The sequence below is a fragment of the Apostichopus japonicus genome, chromosome 16, assembly GCF_037975245.1.
Source record: "Apostichopus japonicus isolate 1M-3 chromosome 16, ASM3797524v1, whole genome shotgun sequence".
Classification (NCBI taxonomy): domain Eukaryota; kingdom Metazoa; phylum Echinodermata; class Holothuroidea; order Aspidochirotida; family Stichopodidae; genus Apostichopus; species Apostichopus japonicus.
Genome location: NC_092576.1, coordinates 36,625,933 through 36,644,525, shown reverse-complemented (window position 1 = coordinate 36,644,525; position 18,593 = coordinate 36,625,933). Strand labels below are relative to the sequence as shown.

Genomic DNA, 18,593 nt, shown 5'->3' with positions numbered 1-18,593 from the left:
ATTACAGGAGACCTTGCTGAGTGTGTGTGTGTGTGGGGGGGGGTAGTTAAATGTGCATTAATTATCAGTAAATATCTAAACTAATTAAAGAAAATTGAGCTTTAGCATAACAAAGTTGACTTGTTTTTCGTTCTAGCCTATTTCCTTAACATATAATTGTGTTAATTTAATTCATCAACGTTTGTGTTTATTTAGCAAATTTTAGCAAAAAGATTTTAGCAAAACGTCCTTTTTCATACTCTAAGATGATGACTTGAAATATATACGTGATTTTGAATGTTATTTACATATAGACTGTTTCAATGGTCTATACTGTGTGGGGATTGACTGTGATGTTATGTGGGCTAATAATATGCATATATCTAGAGTTGTTTGTCGCATGGCGGTGGGGGGTAGGTGGGGAGGGGGCAAGGGTTGGAGTGGAGGAGGTGACGACAGGTTGATCAGAAGAGGCGGACAATAATAGTATTACAGGAGAACTTGCTGAGTGTCTGTGTGTGTGTTTGGGGGATGGTTAGTGTGTATGTGTGGGGGGGTTAGTGTGGCGGGGAAGGGGGGGCGAGGATGTTGTTAACAAGATAAGTTTACATGTGTTATAAAGTTCTAAACATAGATTAACGAAATCGGGTAAGTGGTCTAGCATAGTTTGTTGGGGGGATGGGGGGGGGGTTGATTAGGTAGAGCGTAGCGTAGTGTAGTTGAGAGAGGTGGCGTACTAATAGATGAGGCCAATTTCCATATGTTTAATTTATCTCACTCTCTTGTTTTTACTTTAAAATAAATGTGCATTCATTATCAGTAAATATATAAACTAATTAAAGAAAATTTACTCCTGATAAAGAGGAAAATATTGAGCTTTAGTGTTACAAACTTGATATGTTTTCTTCCTAGTTTATCTCTTTTAAAATATTTCTGTTAATCTAACTCATCCAAGTTTGTGTTTATTTATTTATGGTTATTTTTTTCCGAAGCGTCTATTTTCATACTCTAAGATGATGATAATTTGAATTATTTATTCCTCATATCTAGGTGTAGTTTAATCCTAATTTGTTGTTATTGTTTCAATGAGATATATTGTTTATTTTTTTACATATAAGCTAGGGACTCCTATCACTTTATTTCAATGCATTTCATGTTTTTTTTTATTTTTTTTATATTTATTGTTAAAGTTTAATTGTTTCTGTCTCATGTTGTCTTTATTTTATTCTCCTATTAATCATATTCCTCACCTGATGACTGTTCTTTCATTGTTAGTTTATTTGTTTATTCAATTTATTATTTATTTGTTTTCTTTTAGTTCTACATTTACATACACCTATCAATAAACCTTCAATAAATATTAAATATTTACTATATAAATAATTCCTATCTTGTTTACATCATTAAACATTAATTAGTTATTTTATTAATTACTAATATTATTTACATAATTATTAATTATACTTACTCCAGTTCCTTGAATCTTTGAGAGTGTTGTACATAGTTTAATATTCCATTAACTTCATGTTTATTCATTTCTCTCCCTTTCTCTGTCTGTATGTTCATCCTCTCTATTGATGTTAGAATTGGAAGAGAGAGACCAGAGGAGAGGATAATGTTCCCATCTTCATCAATCTTACTAAAGGACCAGACTAGACTCACCAAGAATATGGGAATCTGAAGAAAGGAAAATAATAAATAGAATTAATATCATCATGTTTGTTTACAGGATAAATACTCGAAAATAATAAAATTATAATTAATTTAGAAAGATTAACTTTTTGTTTTAATTTCATATTAATAAATATATATTTGTTTGTTTATTTTAATCTAATTTTGTTAATTATTTAATAATTAGTGGTTTGAATTTGATTAAAAAAGGGTAATTTAATTTGTAAAGTGTCTTTAATCTTCGTTTTATTTTATTTTTATTTCAAGATGCTAAAGGGTAAACAAGAGGGTTAGGTTTATTACAGAGATCAGTCATTGTTATTTCTGTAGAATGAATTGAAGGTGTGTAAGAGGGGTGAGGGGTGGACGGACCAAGGGATGTCAGTGGTGTAGGGAGGGGTGTGTTATGGTAAGGAAGAGTGTGTTATGGTTAAAGTGATATTTAGTCGGGGTATTAGGAGGGTGTCATAGTACGGGGAGGGCGTGGATATGGTTTACCCTCGTGAATGTTATGTTCTTATTGTCAAAGCGTGTGCAAGGGGTGAGAGATAAATGGACTGATGGGTGTCATACTGGGTAAGGATGGGTGTGGTAGGGGTAATGAGGGGTGCTTTAGGGTGGGCAGCATGCAGACCGCTTATAAATATGTAATTTAATCTGTGTTTGAGGGGGGATTAGAGGAAGTGTTATGAACCGGAACTAATATGTAATTATTTAATTTATGTAATTTGTGATTGGAAGATCATGTTAGGATGGGGTTGGTTTGTCAGTAAACTGTTAATTATTAAATATTTAAAATTATGTCTGTCAATAACTACATCTTTTTCTGTTTTAATTTAAATGTAAACTTAAACAAAAGCAAAATATTCGTCCGAGTCCGTAAAACAGGAAACAATTCATTGACCCTTTCTTAAATTATTAGTTTATACTTCACTTTCTGGGAAGGTTTTCAAATATAAAATTAATTAAGGTAAGATAAACAAGAACTATTGTTGAATAAAAACCGTGAAAAAGAGTTTCAAAATGATTATTTATTGGTATTATCCTACACACTCAGTAGTTTTTTTATTCAGTAGTTTATTATTTTATTTATATTTATTGTTTGTATTTAGTATTCTGTCTTGCTTTGAGCTTACAAATATATATCAATTTAAACCTGTATTTCCTTGTTCTAATTTAAACAGTTTACTAAATAATAATTATTTAAAGAGATCTAACCTCTTATTAAGACATTCAACGATTTTATCTAATTTTAACTTGTATTGATTGATGTATTTATTCAATATATCCCTTTATGTTTTACTTACATCATGATTGGATGCTTCCACCAGGAGCTCTATGACTGACCTCTGTATAGACTCACTGATGTCTCTGTGGATGATCAAATTACCTGAACACATCTCTGTAATAGTCTGGATGTCATCGGGCTGTTGAAATAAATAAATAGTAATTATTTAATAGAATACTAATCATGTAAAATTGAGGCGTTTAAGAGACAATGAATTTTGGTGTTAATATCGTAGTTTAATTTATCGGTCAATTCAGCAGATATTTGAAACAAAGTTTTAAATTAGTTAATTTTTGCTTTTTATATGTGTATGTTTTACTTCCTACAAAGTAAAGCTCTCACACTAGGTTTAACGGGTTTAACGATTTTTTTTTTAAATATATGTTAAAATTAATGAATGCATCTAGAAAGGTAATATTATATGAGCTCATCATTTTAATTATGTTGCAAAAAAAATAATGCACAGACATTTTCCACGGAGGGGGAAAAAAGAAGAAATTTTTACTAACAAAATGCATTCTGAAGAATCTCTTTAATTCAAAGTACAATAACAGTTGAGTGCTTATTCTAATTTAATCAAATTAAATGATGGAAACACAAAACAAAACAAAGAAGGATTTTAAAGAACACGCTCAATATATCAAACTTTAGATCGATCGTAAGCCTTTATGAAGCGGGGCCCTGATTAATTATAGGGGGAAAAGCAACAAAACAAAGGAGGATTTTAAAGAGCATGACTTTGACCGAGATTCATTTCCTGGAATTATGTAATCATTCAGATCCAAATAGATCCTTCTGTAAGAATCATATCGTCTGTCACCGGAATATTCCACAACGGGAAACAATATATGTTTATAACTCCCAATGAAGCTGGCTTTTTATGATTATATTTGAAAATTGATCAACTCTTCTACCCTTTTTATATTCCATACCGGGAATTAATATATGTTTATAACTCTCAAGGATACTGGCTTTTTATGATTATGTTTTGAAATATGATCGACCCCTCAACCACGTCACTGTTCTGCATGTTACTAATAATAACAGTATCACATGGAAATGTGAAAGAAACTTACATTATTAATGATTATAAATTACTAACAAATACCAAATATTACAAACCTTCCTCCATGTACCAGATATCAGATCCAGGTAACGAGCTTCAATTGATGATATGACTGTAAAAATAGATGAAATAATAAAATCAATAAATTATCATAGATATAAATGACATATTTTAAACAATACTTAAGAGTCCATATAAATTTGTTTCTTATCATAGATAAAAATGACTTATTTTAAACAATACATAAGATTCGATATTTAATTGTTTCACACACTTTTAATGTTAACATGTTTTGTATGTACCTGTACTAGAGGGGTCATTTATCAGTAAACTGAACCATGGAAATGCTCTCTCTACTAATTAATTAGTAATAAAGTACTATAAAATAACAGTCACTAGTAATCCAACCAATAATTATAATCTCTTCGTTGCCTAATACTTCTGGCTTACTTCACAGTCATTATTTTATATGGTAACAATAATATATTAAGTAACTCAAAACATTAAATCTCTTAGATGTTATTTTAATAAATATATAGGGACTTAATAGAAAGCTGACTTAAATCAGCTCAAGGAACTCCAAATAAGGAGAAACTTTTGGAATTCCCCCACCCCCCAACATTCCACCCTATCACCACACGTGACTATAGTATGTTTGTTTATGCAAGATCTACCACTGGATCCCCATTCTAGATTCATTCTTACCAACAAATATCTCATTATACTAGTCCCCCCCCCCACACCCCCAATCCTCCTCTACCACACTTCCCTCTCTTGTCACAAATCTGTGAACATTGCAATAAAAGCAATCTACTTGATCAATAGTTCTTTTAATTCTTATGGAAACATCGTACCTTTAATACTCCTTGATCTTGATTCTTCTGGAATGATGTCTGGCTTGATCGATGACGGTAGTTTACAGTTAACAAGCCTTCAAAGGTAAAGAAAGCAGGGAAAGTCTATAGTTAATATTTAAACATTAAATGATTATGTGATGTCATCATTGTAACAAACAACATCGAGGTCAATGAATTTGACTTTTCGTTTATTATGGTAAAAGAGCTGTAGAAAAGTTATAAGTATCAGCCACTAGTTATGATGGCCAAACAACCCTTCTACCATCCCTCCTTACGCACTGCCATTAACGTATACTGATTTGTTAATTTTAACTATTTATATTTTTTAATAAACTTGGCATAACTCTTAAAAATATCCTTATTTTAATAACAATAAATTAATTTAAAATAAACAGCAAACATTATCGTTTCCGTGTACTTCAATGTCTCCCTATATTTTTGTGTGAAGTTTTACATAATAATTTATTTGTATTTGTTTATTGTAGTTCTAATTCGTTTATAAGTTTTAAGTTATTTGTTGCTCATATTATACTGAAAAGCACCCCCACCATCTCACCGTGTTACATATATTCCTAACTGCACACTCAGTAATGAAAGAAAAACGTTAACATATTCCCAGTTTACAAACCCTTAAACATTGCAACAATTTAAACCGCACGTCTCAACACAAGACAACAAAATAAAAATATCACTGCACAAAACCTAATCTTATTCCCTCTTATATACCCCATACGCACACCCTCTGACTACCCCTCCTTCCCTCTTACCCACACATTATCAGCCAAGGCCTGTCACAATGTTTTCTCCTTACCATAGTTCCGTGAATATTGGTGACTGTATTCCATAGTTTATTAATCCGATCACTTCTTCCTCTGTAAATTCTTGTTTCTGTCTTCCTTCATTGATCGTTATCTTCACTACTGATGTTAGGCTCGATAAACTAAGACCGGACTCAAGTCTGATATCTTCACCGACAAATCCACTGAAGGACCATTCTAGGCATAGATTAGATATTGGAATCTGAAGAATAGGAAAGAAAGATCACAGTTAACTTATCTTATAGTTCATCCATGATGGATAAATACACATGACGAATATACAACGTATATGAAATAGAACACAAAATGCTTAAAGAAGCTATACAATTAATCATTAATTTAACAAAGAATTATCTATGATTTCTTATTTTTTTCGATTTACATAATATTTGGAATTGTATTCATTTAAATTATTTAATACAAATAAAAAAGAAGAGTGGTGACTTATTCAAACTTGCTTGCCAAACAAACCAATAAAAAAAAACATGATATGATGATGATTTTATTAAAATAAAATTCGTAAGATGACGAAATTTAGCTAAAAGTAAAAAAACAATATAAATATTTATATTCGGTCTGTAATATTATATTTAGCACACACGCTAACTATTTCTGTAGATTTCATAATCTATGCTATTGACATTGTTTCATTCCTGTCAGTCAGTGCATTAATTCCTACAGCCACACTAGCGGAGACTCGACAGCGTTCCTGCCGTGAGTGGCCCACTACAAAGGAGTTTCCTTCCCGGGAGATACAGCGCATCTCGATACTTGTGTATATCGTATAGGCCTAGGCTACATCCTACTTGCAATCTATTTCGTAATAATAAAGATAAAAGCATTTCCAATCATTGTAATGACGCAAATATTACATAGGGCTATATTAATATCGTTTCGTACATATGTACTTTCCACTCTCCAGCCGACCGACAAACCAGTATCGAAGCCAGATAAAGCCGGCCCGGTTTAAAATACCATAGCTTAAGCCTACCCAGTATGAACGAAGCCACCGTCATATCTTATTACAATGTAATTGTATAGACTCATTTGAGTTTAACTTTCCTGTTCAATTTTGCCCAACCCCAGTTTTGATACTGTTTAACTGTAATCTTTTGATCTCTCACTTTTGACCGTACTGTAAGCCTAGGTCTGGACTAGCCTAGAGCCGTTAGAAACATCCATCCTTACTGCTACCAACTTTACCTCATTCCCCCTAGGCCTAGGCCCACACTCCACAGTATATAATTTATTTAGAATAAAGTTGGAAACTAATTTCATGACTGATACAATTTAATTTAATTAAATTTTAAAGGCTGGCGGAGGATATACATATATATTGCTATAATCTAAGCTCTCACTTTTCCCGGTAAGAAAATCTTATACTAGGGCCTAGCCGTAGCTAACGGTTAAAGTCTAACGTTACATTACGAAGGCTAACAGTAACACGTTGATAAAGAAACGCTTCACACCCTGAATTTAACGCGGCACTGTCCGGTATCATGTGACGTGTTTAAGACGTAGCCTAGGCCTACGCGTGTGAAATGTATTAGATCGCAAACCTGTTGCTTCTTTTATTTTCCCTAAAAAGCTAACGTTATTTGTTATAACTACATTTTTTTTACGTTTGGCTACCACGTCAACCAATAGGCCTAGCCTAAGTTCTATATAACGCCAATAATGATTAACGCTGTCGGTGCAAACGAGTAGAAATTTACACTGGCCACTTATACATGTGTAACGGTCTCAAATAACACAGAAATAAAAAAAAAATGATAAATTAATTTGATGAGCTTGACACATACAATTATTTTGTTCGGCTAGACGGTGTCTAACTTGAACACTTTAAGGGAAGTTTACCGGCAACATATGACCGGATGTCTATGTGTTTGAAGATAGGCCCTACTTGTTCTTTTGTGAGTTCGACAAGCTCATTGTTTGGATCTAATTTCTGGTTTGTCATCTAACTGTTTCATGTAATTTCTACTCTGCTGACGTTCTATTTTGTTTTACTTATTTAGGCTTCAATTTCAAGAAGAGCAAACGTAACGATACTAAAGTAGCCTAGGGCCTAGGCCTAGGCTAAAACAGTCATTTCAGACAGGCAAGGTTACATAAAAAAGTAATTCCTTCGAAATTCATGCAACGACAAATGTAACAGAAGAGACAAAATCTCTCAAGCATGCCTAGGCCTATAATCGTTAAATAGGCCTATAATTACCGTAAGTCGATATAATAACAGCAGCATGCCATACGCGTTGTAAGTCCATTAGCAGTCATACAGTTTAATGGTATACGTGTATGTTTACGCGTAACTAGTAACGAACTGAATCTCCACACAGAGTGTACGTAATTTTAATGTCACCCGCCCTGCGGGAATCTATTCGTACGTCTACGTGCGCAGATGATCAACGTTCACTGTGCGGCTTTGTTTACATTTGAGAACAGGTGTTTTGTTGTTTGAGTGTACTCGTGAAAGAAAGCTTCCAAATATTTTAAATTGTTTAGGCTTTGGCTATTCTTCTTCAAACGTTCCTTCTACTGTACCCAAATAACATGGGACTTTAATAAGCCAATATTAGTTGGACAAACCATATAACTGTCATTTTTCATCCATAAATAAACAAGGTAAATGGTACCTTCGTAATATGCATATTTAAATAGAAATATAGCGATGGATTGTGCAGAATGGAGGGCGCACTTCCTAAACAAATGTTACATGGGACGAGGGCGTTTAGTGAAGACTAGAGATATAGGAACGACTACCTTGATGATAGATTTATATTTTCCTCTCGGTCTGCAGGATTCCAACTCTTTTTCTAATTATAGCTATTTTTAAAACGTTTGGAGATAAATGATCGGTCCCCTATCGTCTTTGTTTCATAGTCTACCATACATTATTGACAGTGTTATCACTTAGGTTAATGCCAATATTTCTTAGGCAAATGATAACGTCACTTTTTCATATCAAGGTGTATATTCTTTGTGTGTGATGGGGAGTTAACTAGTAAAAACAGTTATACTCTGGGCTGAGTATAACGGGTCATCTGATTACATTTTTTTTTAATCAATACCTACTCAGACACTGACACTTGGTGAATAAATAACATTTCATCATCTCGGTTAGATTAGTTGCCTTATAGATGAAGTATAATATCCGTTGCTTGTAATGGACACGTGATAATGCAATTTACCGTTATAAGAATGGTAACTTGAACTAGCAATATTTCTATGGCTGTGTTAAAATATAAGTGACTTACGTTGTGACTTGATGCAATATCAAGAAGCAATATCGTAGACATCTGGAGTGGTTTAGAATCAGTTTCCCTTAGATACACAATACTCGAACACAGAACTTGTAAACTGTTTTGACCCTTGGTCTGGAAATAAAAATAGAAGCGTCTTCAAATGAACATAGAAAGAACTACAAGTTATAATATTTTAAAATTGTTCCCTTGAGTATCACAATTTCACATAGTATAAACGGTAGATGAAATGTGTGAGGGAAACTGATAATCCCATCCCGACATTATTGTATGATTCAGGGATATTAACTTAAATTAACGCTTTGCCTTTTGACTTTTCATAACACCATGTAGACTCTGCTCTATGGTACGGATTTGATGTTAGGATAAAAAGGGGGGGGGTGAAGGGGTAGTAATGTCCTTTCTGGTTAGGAGTCTAAGGGGAGGGAGATACCCTTCTCTTGAGAAAATATTCGTTTAGGGGGGTAATATTCAAACTGGTGATACCACCGGTCACGGAACTTCATTTAAGTTAACGATTGTATTTATATGAGTCTTATTGACATCATACAGGCTATACCCTCTGTTACGTATTGAAGTTTTAGGGCTGTATAGGGAGACGTGGACAGAGAAATGGAAAAGGAAATATGTTACTCGTCGTTTTGTGGGGAGTCTGAAGGAAGAGGTATCCCCTCTTCCTGTCAATAAATGATTTTAATGATAGATTGCTTAGATGCACACATTTGCTGTCATGTTCATCATGTTAATTACATCTTTGAATACGACTTTGCTGTGCGTGTGTTATGAAAGATACTTTGGTGGAGGAGATATTTGTTCCCATTCTCCTAGTGGCTACAGCCTTATGTATATCAACTACATAAGCAAATACGAATTCATAATATTACATGTTAGTAGATGTACACAGGTGGATATTATATATATTATGATGCAGGTGGAGATGTTATGTTTTTATTACAGAAACAATACTATTTGGTAATTAAAATTCAAATCATACTAAATCATTGGAACTTGTTCAGCAAAATATCGTTACATATTTGAAAGGGCCAATTGGAAGCAGATCACACAGTGCTAATGTTGGGGATTGAAAGGGATTAGTTAGCTAAGCAAACATTTCCGTTTCAAATACTTGCAACTGCAAGAATGCTGCATGAACCAAATCAATATTTATGAATATTTTCACGAAAGTCAAAACTGTGACTAAACTTAAGTGTCATATAACCATGGTTGTGATTTCATCATTTATCAAATGGATGTTGATCGATACCAATAGCGACTTAAATTGACTGTTTGAGCAACAAAGTAAGAAAATTTGGTTGATAATTACTACTGTACATTGTTCTTGGCTAGGAGTACAGAACCCTTGGAAGTTGAACACTTTTAGATAGTTCTTGTTAGCATTTGTAGCAAGTTTAGAGCCAAAATACATGTCTTGAAGAAAAATTACACTTATATATTTTCTGCAACATAACTTAGCTCTAGCGATTCCAAATATTTCATGTAGTGTACCTACTTTAACTTAGCACAGACATGCATTCGTTAGATATCCAATTTCAATTTCAAGTGATTCCAAGTATACCCCGGTTCAGAACTTTGTTAGCGTAATATGTTTCCAACAGAAAATGGACGAAAAGGAGAATGCTTCCGTCTTGCTTTAACGGAGCCGATTGAGGGGAGGTGAGGACTTGGTTTGAGGAAATGCTCAATTGCCCCCACTCTACTTTGACATCGGGACTGGTATTCAACATCATATGTTTCAAGCTTGTACATTTTGCAATGATTGTACCGTCCCCGTTTCGTTTACAAAAAACTACTTCATAGAGGAGAGGGGAGCTCTTCGAAAGATCACATTTCCTAGAAAACTTAGTTATCTTCATTATCAAAATAATGCCGTTTAAATTATTAAAATAACATTATCTAAATGTTCTACGTGTAGGGAAGCTGCCGATTTTGACAAGCGTGAGATTGATGAGACCGCGCGCATCGGCACACGCTTTCAGTGTGGTTATTGGTTATGTCAGTTACGGCATTTCATGTTTCTGTGTACCCCCCAACAGACAACACCCCCCAAAAAAATACAAAGATGTTTTTATCATTTCTGTACAATTTTGAGGTTGTCTTGAAAAATTATCTTAGTATCTGTTCTTTAAATAAATGTTATCAATAACAGGAACTTATTAACCATTTAATTAATTAATTAATTAATTACTAATTTTAGTATTTTATTGGAGAAAAAATCCTATGCACATTATTTGAAGTGGAATACATCGTTGTAATAAGCTTGTCGTGGTTCTCAACTAAAAAACAATGTAATTTATATTCGAAAGTTCCATTTGTATTTTATTTTATCTAAGTATTTTTGTACATGCATATAAATGAACTAATAAAATTCCGTGTCCTTTGCTATGGTGCCGTTTGCCAAAGTGGATGTTAATTGGATATATGGTCTTGCATTTATACGAACATTTAATAATTTGTTGCCAAACTAATGATACAAACGAACAATAAAGGCATCATTGCACTCAAGAAAGTGGCCAAAGACTTACTTCAAGTGTTATGCCTTCCTTGGAGTTCAACACCCATTTACCTCTGGAAGAATCTAAATGTAAGTCAGGTGTTGACGGTTTCCATGAAACTTGGAAGAAAAAAAAAACATTAAACGATTTGTTTATAGATCAAACACGTTAATAAACATAAATCGTGTACATAGTTACAAGGAAAATGTATTTACCATATATTGATATTCTTCGTTGACTATTACAGTATAACCATGTCACCTGATTTAGTATCCCGCAAAGGATCACAAATCGCTTGTGATGAGTAACATATTTTAGTGTTTTTATGTTCTCACCTTGAATGTCACGTAGCTTCGTAAGGGAAGAAAGAGAACCGATTGGAAGTGACAGAGGTAACAAACAGTCAACGAGTCTGTAAACAAAAAGTGGTTTGTGGCTGGTGAATGTGTTAAGTGATTAAACCATTTTATGAAAATATGTTATTTCTTATGTAAGTATAATGTCATGCTGGTGATATAACCGACATGTAAGTTATTTTCATTGGAACGTATGAAATGAACTAATACTTTAAGCTCATATTGCTAATAATACTTATATCTGCAAGCATATACGTCCAAATCAATACATCATTACTTATACACCGAAACCCCAAAATCACTGCGTTGTTGTACGTTAATAATAGGTAGGCCTATGTATACATTGATCATCCATCTTAAAGTTTTGTTCAAGAGCACAGTTCCATATTTTGCTGGTTGGTAAGTTATCGTTCAGTAAATTAACGTGAATAAAAACATTACAGTAAATGGTATGTGATTACTAACGACAATGTCTTCAGCTGTTGGCATTGCTGTGCAAAGCAAAATAACCCTACTACTTGGTCCTGGGTAAATTCTTTTCCAAGGTTAGTTTTGATTTGTAGTTCCTTTAAGGTGGGCAATAAAGGCACACAGTTCCTACTTTCTAGGATAAGATGATTCTGATCCGCTGAGCTAAATGACTTCAGCAGTAGACTGGTTATCTGGATCTAAGGAAAGACATTTGTGAAATTACCAGACAACCGTACACAGTCAAAGGTTTATTTTGTTCATCGCGGTATATGTTACATAATATTCCAGAACAACAAACAAAGCCCCCAAAACATAACACTGTAATTACTATACTATAGACTACAACATTACATTTGGCGATATATTTCAAATATTTCTACCAGTTTAAGAACAAGAAGTTACGTTATAATAATCAATTTATTATTCCATGTCGTTTATGTTGGCCTCATATTGTTTTCTTGCAAAATAGAGACACCCACTAAATACATTAATACACTATAAAAGAGGAGGCAACTAATCATAGACATAGAAAGTTGATTCTCGCTCTTAGCAGACTGACAGTGTGAACTGTACCAGTTGGCGATAGATATCTATGCTTTTTGTCCAAATGTTACTCATCCAAATTTGCACTCTAAGGAACGATGTTCAAACTGTGATTAATTGAGTATCAATTTTGATTCGGACGATTTAGTAACTTTACAAAGATGTCGCCTATCCGGATGGATGGAACTCGTTGAGTTCCTTACACCAGATTATCGTTGAGGGATCGTGTTGAATCGAAATACGGTGCTACTTGGTTGGCCCTGTGTATAATATTCACGCAACTAATTTGCATAACCAGACATTACATACCTAATTAACCTCCTTGTATTACATCATTTGAACGTGGTGTTATAATTTCCTTTTAACTTGGAACATATCATCGTTTACTCACTATATTCACTTTTCAGATCACATTTCCTCATCTGCTGATCAAACTTTGCGAAGAGCAATTTGACTGATTGTAATTCACGTCACTTAAAAGTTATTGCATAGCAAATGATCTGTTGACCTAGTAAGTTTTTTTCTACGATAACTGTAGGCTTCTTGAATACGTTATTTCTTTACCTGTCACAGTATACATAACAGTATGTCAGATTTTCAGATTCGTTTCCTACGTGGAAGATGAATAATCATAACAGCTAACACTAAACATAAAAAATATAAAGTATGATGGATTTCAATCATATTAAATCAATATTACATGACATGACGGTATCTTACTTGTTGACTTCCTGCAATTTGTAGTAGCATTATAACAGACCTATGATATTCTTTGGTATCATTCGTGTTTAGAATAACTGTCCCGGAACTCATTTTGGTCAGACTATGGTGTTCCTTAGTCTGTAAATGCAAATGAATTAAACAATTCTGAATATATAGTTTGGTATATGCTCAGCATCAAATGAATGGTCCAAGAGTAAATTTGACTAGTTGAAGGACACTTCCAGATCATTTTAGTAAGTTTTAAATATAATTTAAACTTGACAATTGCGAGACCAAAAAGCTCCCCTCCTGCATTAACCTCTTAATACAGAAATCATATGCATATATAATGCAAACTCGTTGGAATCAATTGTATCCGTCTAAACTCTAAAGTCATCTGTTGTGTAATTGTTCTTGCGATAAAATCACTAAATGTTTTTTTTTTTTTTTTTTTGACAACAAGTATGTTTGCCAGGTATGTCTCTTGTTCCTCAAAGTTTACACATAAAAGTGACTTCCTTACATACCGCTATGACTTGGAACCGGTAATGTCACACGTGGTATGTAACGACTAGACAAATGCAATGTTTTCATGACATATTTTTGTACAGACACAGGGGTAAAAATGGTGGTACACTTTGTATGTAATGCATAGCAAATACGTTTAATGGTTTTATAATAAGACTGAAACAAGACGAATTCCCTGCAGGAGATTTATGAGATGGTTAAGTCATTCCATTTCTAGAATGATACAAAGAGGAATGTAAATGCAACAAAACTCAGATGACCTTATAGCTTGTTATTGTTATTGTTATTAGTTTTCGCAATAGCAATCTAGCTACAACTTATTGTGAAGTTTAAAAATACTTACCTCAAGAGTCAGGCACTCCTGGGATTCCACCATCCATCTACCTCTTGTGAAATTTAATTCAAGTTCTTGTTCCCCTGGTTTCCATAAGACTGCCGATAAATGAACATGTATGTACGGTGACCGTTCTATATCTTTTATTTGTTGTGTTTGCATTGTCTGTACCTTTGGTTTATAAATTAGTTCAAACTTAACAAGCTGTTCTTCCAGGTTAGTGAACACATTGGCAAAATAGCTTTCCTTTCGTATTGTATTCTTAGTTCAAAAAATTGCATCATGCTTCGTTGCATTATGTTCATGGTTTTAAATTTCTCTCACCTCTGAGTTCGTCTGATTCACAAGGCCAAAGGGAGTCGTTTGGAAAACACAAAGGTACCAAGCAGTCAATGAATCTGTGTAGAAAGAAACTCCCGTACTTTATCAGTATTACAAGAAAGAGAATTTTCATCGATAAACTTTGCTGTTTCCGATTAATTACAGTTTTATCAGATATTAACTGCATTACAAATACATTATGCACGTCAAGCTGCTATGAAATATGATCGTTTTCACTATCATTTATTTTCTTGTATTTATGTTGAGTAAGATAATATCAACATCAAAAATATCCACTATGTATTACGTACATCCCCTAATGATTAATTAACACATCAGCGTAGTAGGTATAAAATAAATCAATAGTTGACACATATTTCGCATAGATATTAAATCCTCGTATAAAAGTATGAAAAGCATTTTCTTTCTCTATTGTAAAACTTAATATTTGTTAACTTACGATATTTTCTTCAATTTTTGACATTTCTGTGCATAACAAAGTAGCCCGACGACTTGTTTTTGTGTGAATTCGATTCTCTTTTCCGTTCTGATTTGGATTTCCTCTAAAGTAGACAGTGCGGGCACATGGTTTCCATTTTCCAGAGTTATACTGTGCTGCTCTGCTTCACGAAATGTATCGAGTACTAGACAGGATAATGGAATCTTGAAGAAGATAGATAGGTATTCCAACATTTAAACGTGGTGTTACAATTTCCTTTTGACTTGGAACTTATCATCGTTTACCCACTATATTCAGTTTTCAGAACAAATTTCCTCATCTACTTATCAACTTCGCGAAGAGCAATTTGACAGATTGTATTTCACGTCACTTAAAACTTATTGCTCGACAAATGATCTGTTGACCTAGTAAGGTTTTTTTCTACGTTAATTGTAGGCTTCTTGAATACGTTATTTCTTTACCTGTAAAATATTAGAACAGTATGTCAGATTACAGATTCGTTTCCTTGGTGGAAGATGATTAATCATAACAGCTAACACTAAACATATAAAAAAAGTATGATGGATATTAATAATATTAAATCAATATTACATGACATGACGGTATCTTACTTGTTGACTTGCTGCAATTTGTAGTAACAGTATAACAGATCTATGATATTCTTCGGTATCATTCGTGTTCAATGTAACTGTCCCGGAACACATTTTGTTCAGACTATGGTGGTCCTTAGTCTGTAAATGCAAATTAATTAAGCAAATTCTGAATATATAGTTTAGTATATGCTCAGTATCAAATGAATGGTCCAAGAGTAAAGTTGAATTTGACTGGTTGAAGGACACTTCCATATCATTCTAGTAAGTTTTAAATATAATTTAAAGTTGACAATTTTCGAGACCAAAAAGCCCCCCCCCCCCCCTCCTGCATAACCTCTTAATACACAAATCAGACGCATATATAATGCAAACTCGTTGGAATCAATTGTATCCGTCTAAACTCTAAAGTCATATGTTGCATAATTGTTCTTTCGATAAAATCACTAAATGATTTTTTTTTGGACAACAAGTATGTTTGTCAGGTATGTCTCTTGTTCCTCAATGTTTTCACATAAAAGTGACTTCCTTACATACCGCTATGACTTGGAACCGGTAATGTCACACGTGGTATGTAACGGCTAGACAAATTCAATGTCTTCAAAAAGATGCCATGACATATTTTTGTACAGACACAGGCGTAGAACTGATAGTGGCAGACTTTGTATGTAATGCATAGCCAATACGATTAATGGTTTGATAATAAGACTGCAACAAGACGAATTCCCTGCATGAGTTTTATGAGATGGTTAAGTCATTCCATTTCTAGAATTGTACAAAGAGGAATGTAAATGCAACAAAACTCAGATGACCTTATAGCTTGTTATTGTTATTGTTATTAGTTTTCGCAAGAGCAATCTAGCTCCAACTTATTGTGAAGTTTAAAAATACTTACCTCAAGAGTCAGGCACTCCTGGGATTCCACCATCCATCTACCTCTTGTGAAATTTAATTCAAGTTCTTGTTCCCCTGGTTTCCATAAGACTGCCGATAAATGAAAATATATGTACGATGACCGTTCTATAACTTTAAATTGGTTGTGTTTGTAATGTCTGTACTTTTAGTTTATGAATAAGTTTAAACTTAACAAGCTGTTCTTCCAGGTTAGTGAACACATTGGCAAAATAGCTTTCCTTTCGTATTGTATTCTTAGTTCCAAAAAATTGCATCATGCTTCGTTGCATTATGTTCATGGTTTTAAATTTCTCTCACCTCTGAGTGTGTCTGATTCACAAGGCCGAAGGGAGTCGTTTGGAAAACACAAAGGTACCAAGCAGTCAATGAATCTGTGTAGAAAGAAACTCCCGTACTTTATCAGTATTACAAAAAAAAAAATCATCAATAAACTTTGCTGTTTCTGATTAATTTCAATTTGCAATTTTATAAGATGTTAACTGCATTACAAATACATTATGCACGTCAAGTTGCAATGAAATATGATCGTTTCCACTATCATTTATTTTCTTGTATTAATATTGAGTAAGATAATATCAACATCAAAAATATCCACTATGTATTACGTACATCCCCTAATGATTAATTAACACATCAGCTTAGTAGGTATAAAATAAATCAATAGTTGACACATATTTCGCATAGATTTTAAATCCTCGAATACAAGTATGGAAAACACTTTCCTTCTGCATTGTAAACTTCATCTTTGTTAACTTACAAGATTTTCTTCAATTTTTGACATTTCTGTGCATAACAAAGTAGCCCGACGACTTGTTTTTGTGTGAATTCGATTCTCTTTTCCGTTCTGATTTGGATTTCCTCTAAAGTAGACAGTGCGGGCACGTGGTTTCCATTTTTTAGAGTTATACTGTGCTGCTCCGCTTCACGAAATGTATCGAGTACTAGACAGGATAATGGAATCTTGAAGAAGATATAAACCACATTTGTATGAATAACGTTCGTAAGCGAATGTGTATTGCGTGATGAAACATACCCATAGACTAAGAAAATTGATTTTAATTGGATGTTTTGTAGTCACGTTTATTTAACGAAAATATATCACATTTGTTACGTTTCCCAGGCAAAAGTGTAAAAATAATATTTAAATTGCTACTATTCGGCAAGAGAGACCCACCCTAGAAATCATCAGCTAACCAAAATTGCAGTATGAATTAATTAGACCAATGATCTGTTAATGTATGCAATGTAGACATACGTAAAATAATTATTGCAACATGAAGTTTTTATTAACATCTCTAGTAGATCCCGATCGATTATATTGTTTTTCATATTTTTGCATATACATGTTACAATATTTTGAAACCAATTCACCTTATGCCTTGATGCAATCTCAAGAAATTGAATGTTAGCTCTTTGTAGGAGTCTGCTATCAGTACGTCTAAGTGCCATGCCACCGGAGCATACACTTCTCAACATCTCAACATCCTCCTCGGGTTCAACAATCTATTTAGAAATTCAAAATAAGACACCATTGACGCAGAGATTTTAATCCCAGCAGATATAAGAAGAAAAAAAAAACTCTTTTACTATTGGTTTTTTATTGCCAAGTTGTTTCATTCCAAAGTAGACGATTTCGATGTCGTGGATAGTTAAGTTTTTCTAGTTTTCTTCTTACTGTGAAATACACTAACTACATTGTGAGTAGTAGTGAAGGAGACATTTCAATTACAGAAAAGTCTTAATTGCATCATTAGATACACTAGCAGGAAATGAATTCAATGTTCTCATCTAACAAGGCGTTATATCAACATTAATCTAAATGAAAAATTGTGCTGTGCTGGATATTTTGTATTGCAACATCAATGTTTTCAAGGTTAGCCTTCATCATTACTAAACACTTTTCCACAGAATATGCATT

At 33.5% G+C, this 18,593-nt stretch overlaps 2 protein-coding genes across 2 annotated transcripts in view; both read right to left on the bottom strand.

The window, feature by feature from the left end:
• LOC139982254 (uncharacterized) overlaps positions 1-18,593 on the bottom strand; it is a 281,036-nt gene that overhangs the window by 87,187 nt on the left and 175,256 nt on the right. Inside the window, exons 17-29 of the mRNA XM_071994906.1 lie at positions 17,433-17,635; positions 16,973-17,046; positions 16,656-16,744; positions 15,782-15,901; positions 15,171-15,373; positions 14,714-14,787; positions 14,399-14,487; positions 13,546-13,665; positions 12,277-12,479; positions 11,791-11,867; positions 11,486-11,574; positions 8,937-9,056; positions 5,673-5,881 (exon numbers count right to left, since the gene is read on the bottom strand). Coding sequence (XP_071851007.1) covers positions 5,673-5,881; positions 8,937-9,056; positions 11,486-11,574; positions 11,791-11,867; positions 12,277-12,479; positions 13,546-13,665; positions 14,399-14,487; positions 14,714-14,787; positions 15,171-15,373; positions 15,782-15,901; positions 16,656-16,744; positions 16,973-17,046; positions 17,433-17,635 — 1,670 coding nt within the window. The remainder of the gene's footprint in view (positions 1-5,672; positions 5,882-8,936; positions 9,057-11,485; positions 11,575-11,790; positions 11,868-12,276; positions 12,480-13,545; positions 13,666-14,398; positions 14,488-14,713; positions 14,788-15,170; positions 15,374-15,781; positions 15,902-16,655; positions 16,745-16,972; positions 17,047-17,432; positions 17,636-18,593) is intronic.
• The window catches only part of LOC139982270 (autophagy-related protein 101-like), a 112,004-nt gene that overhangs the window by 32,985 nt on the left and 60,426 nt on the right, over positions 1-18,593 (bottom strand). The gene's annotated exons all lie outside the window — the stretch shown is intronic.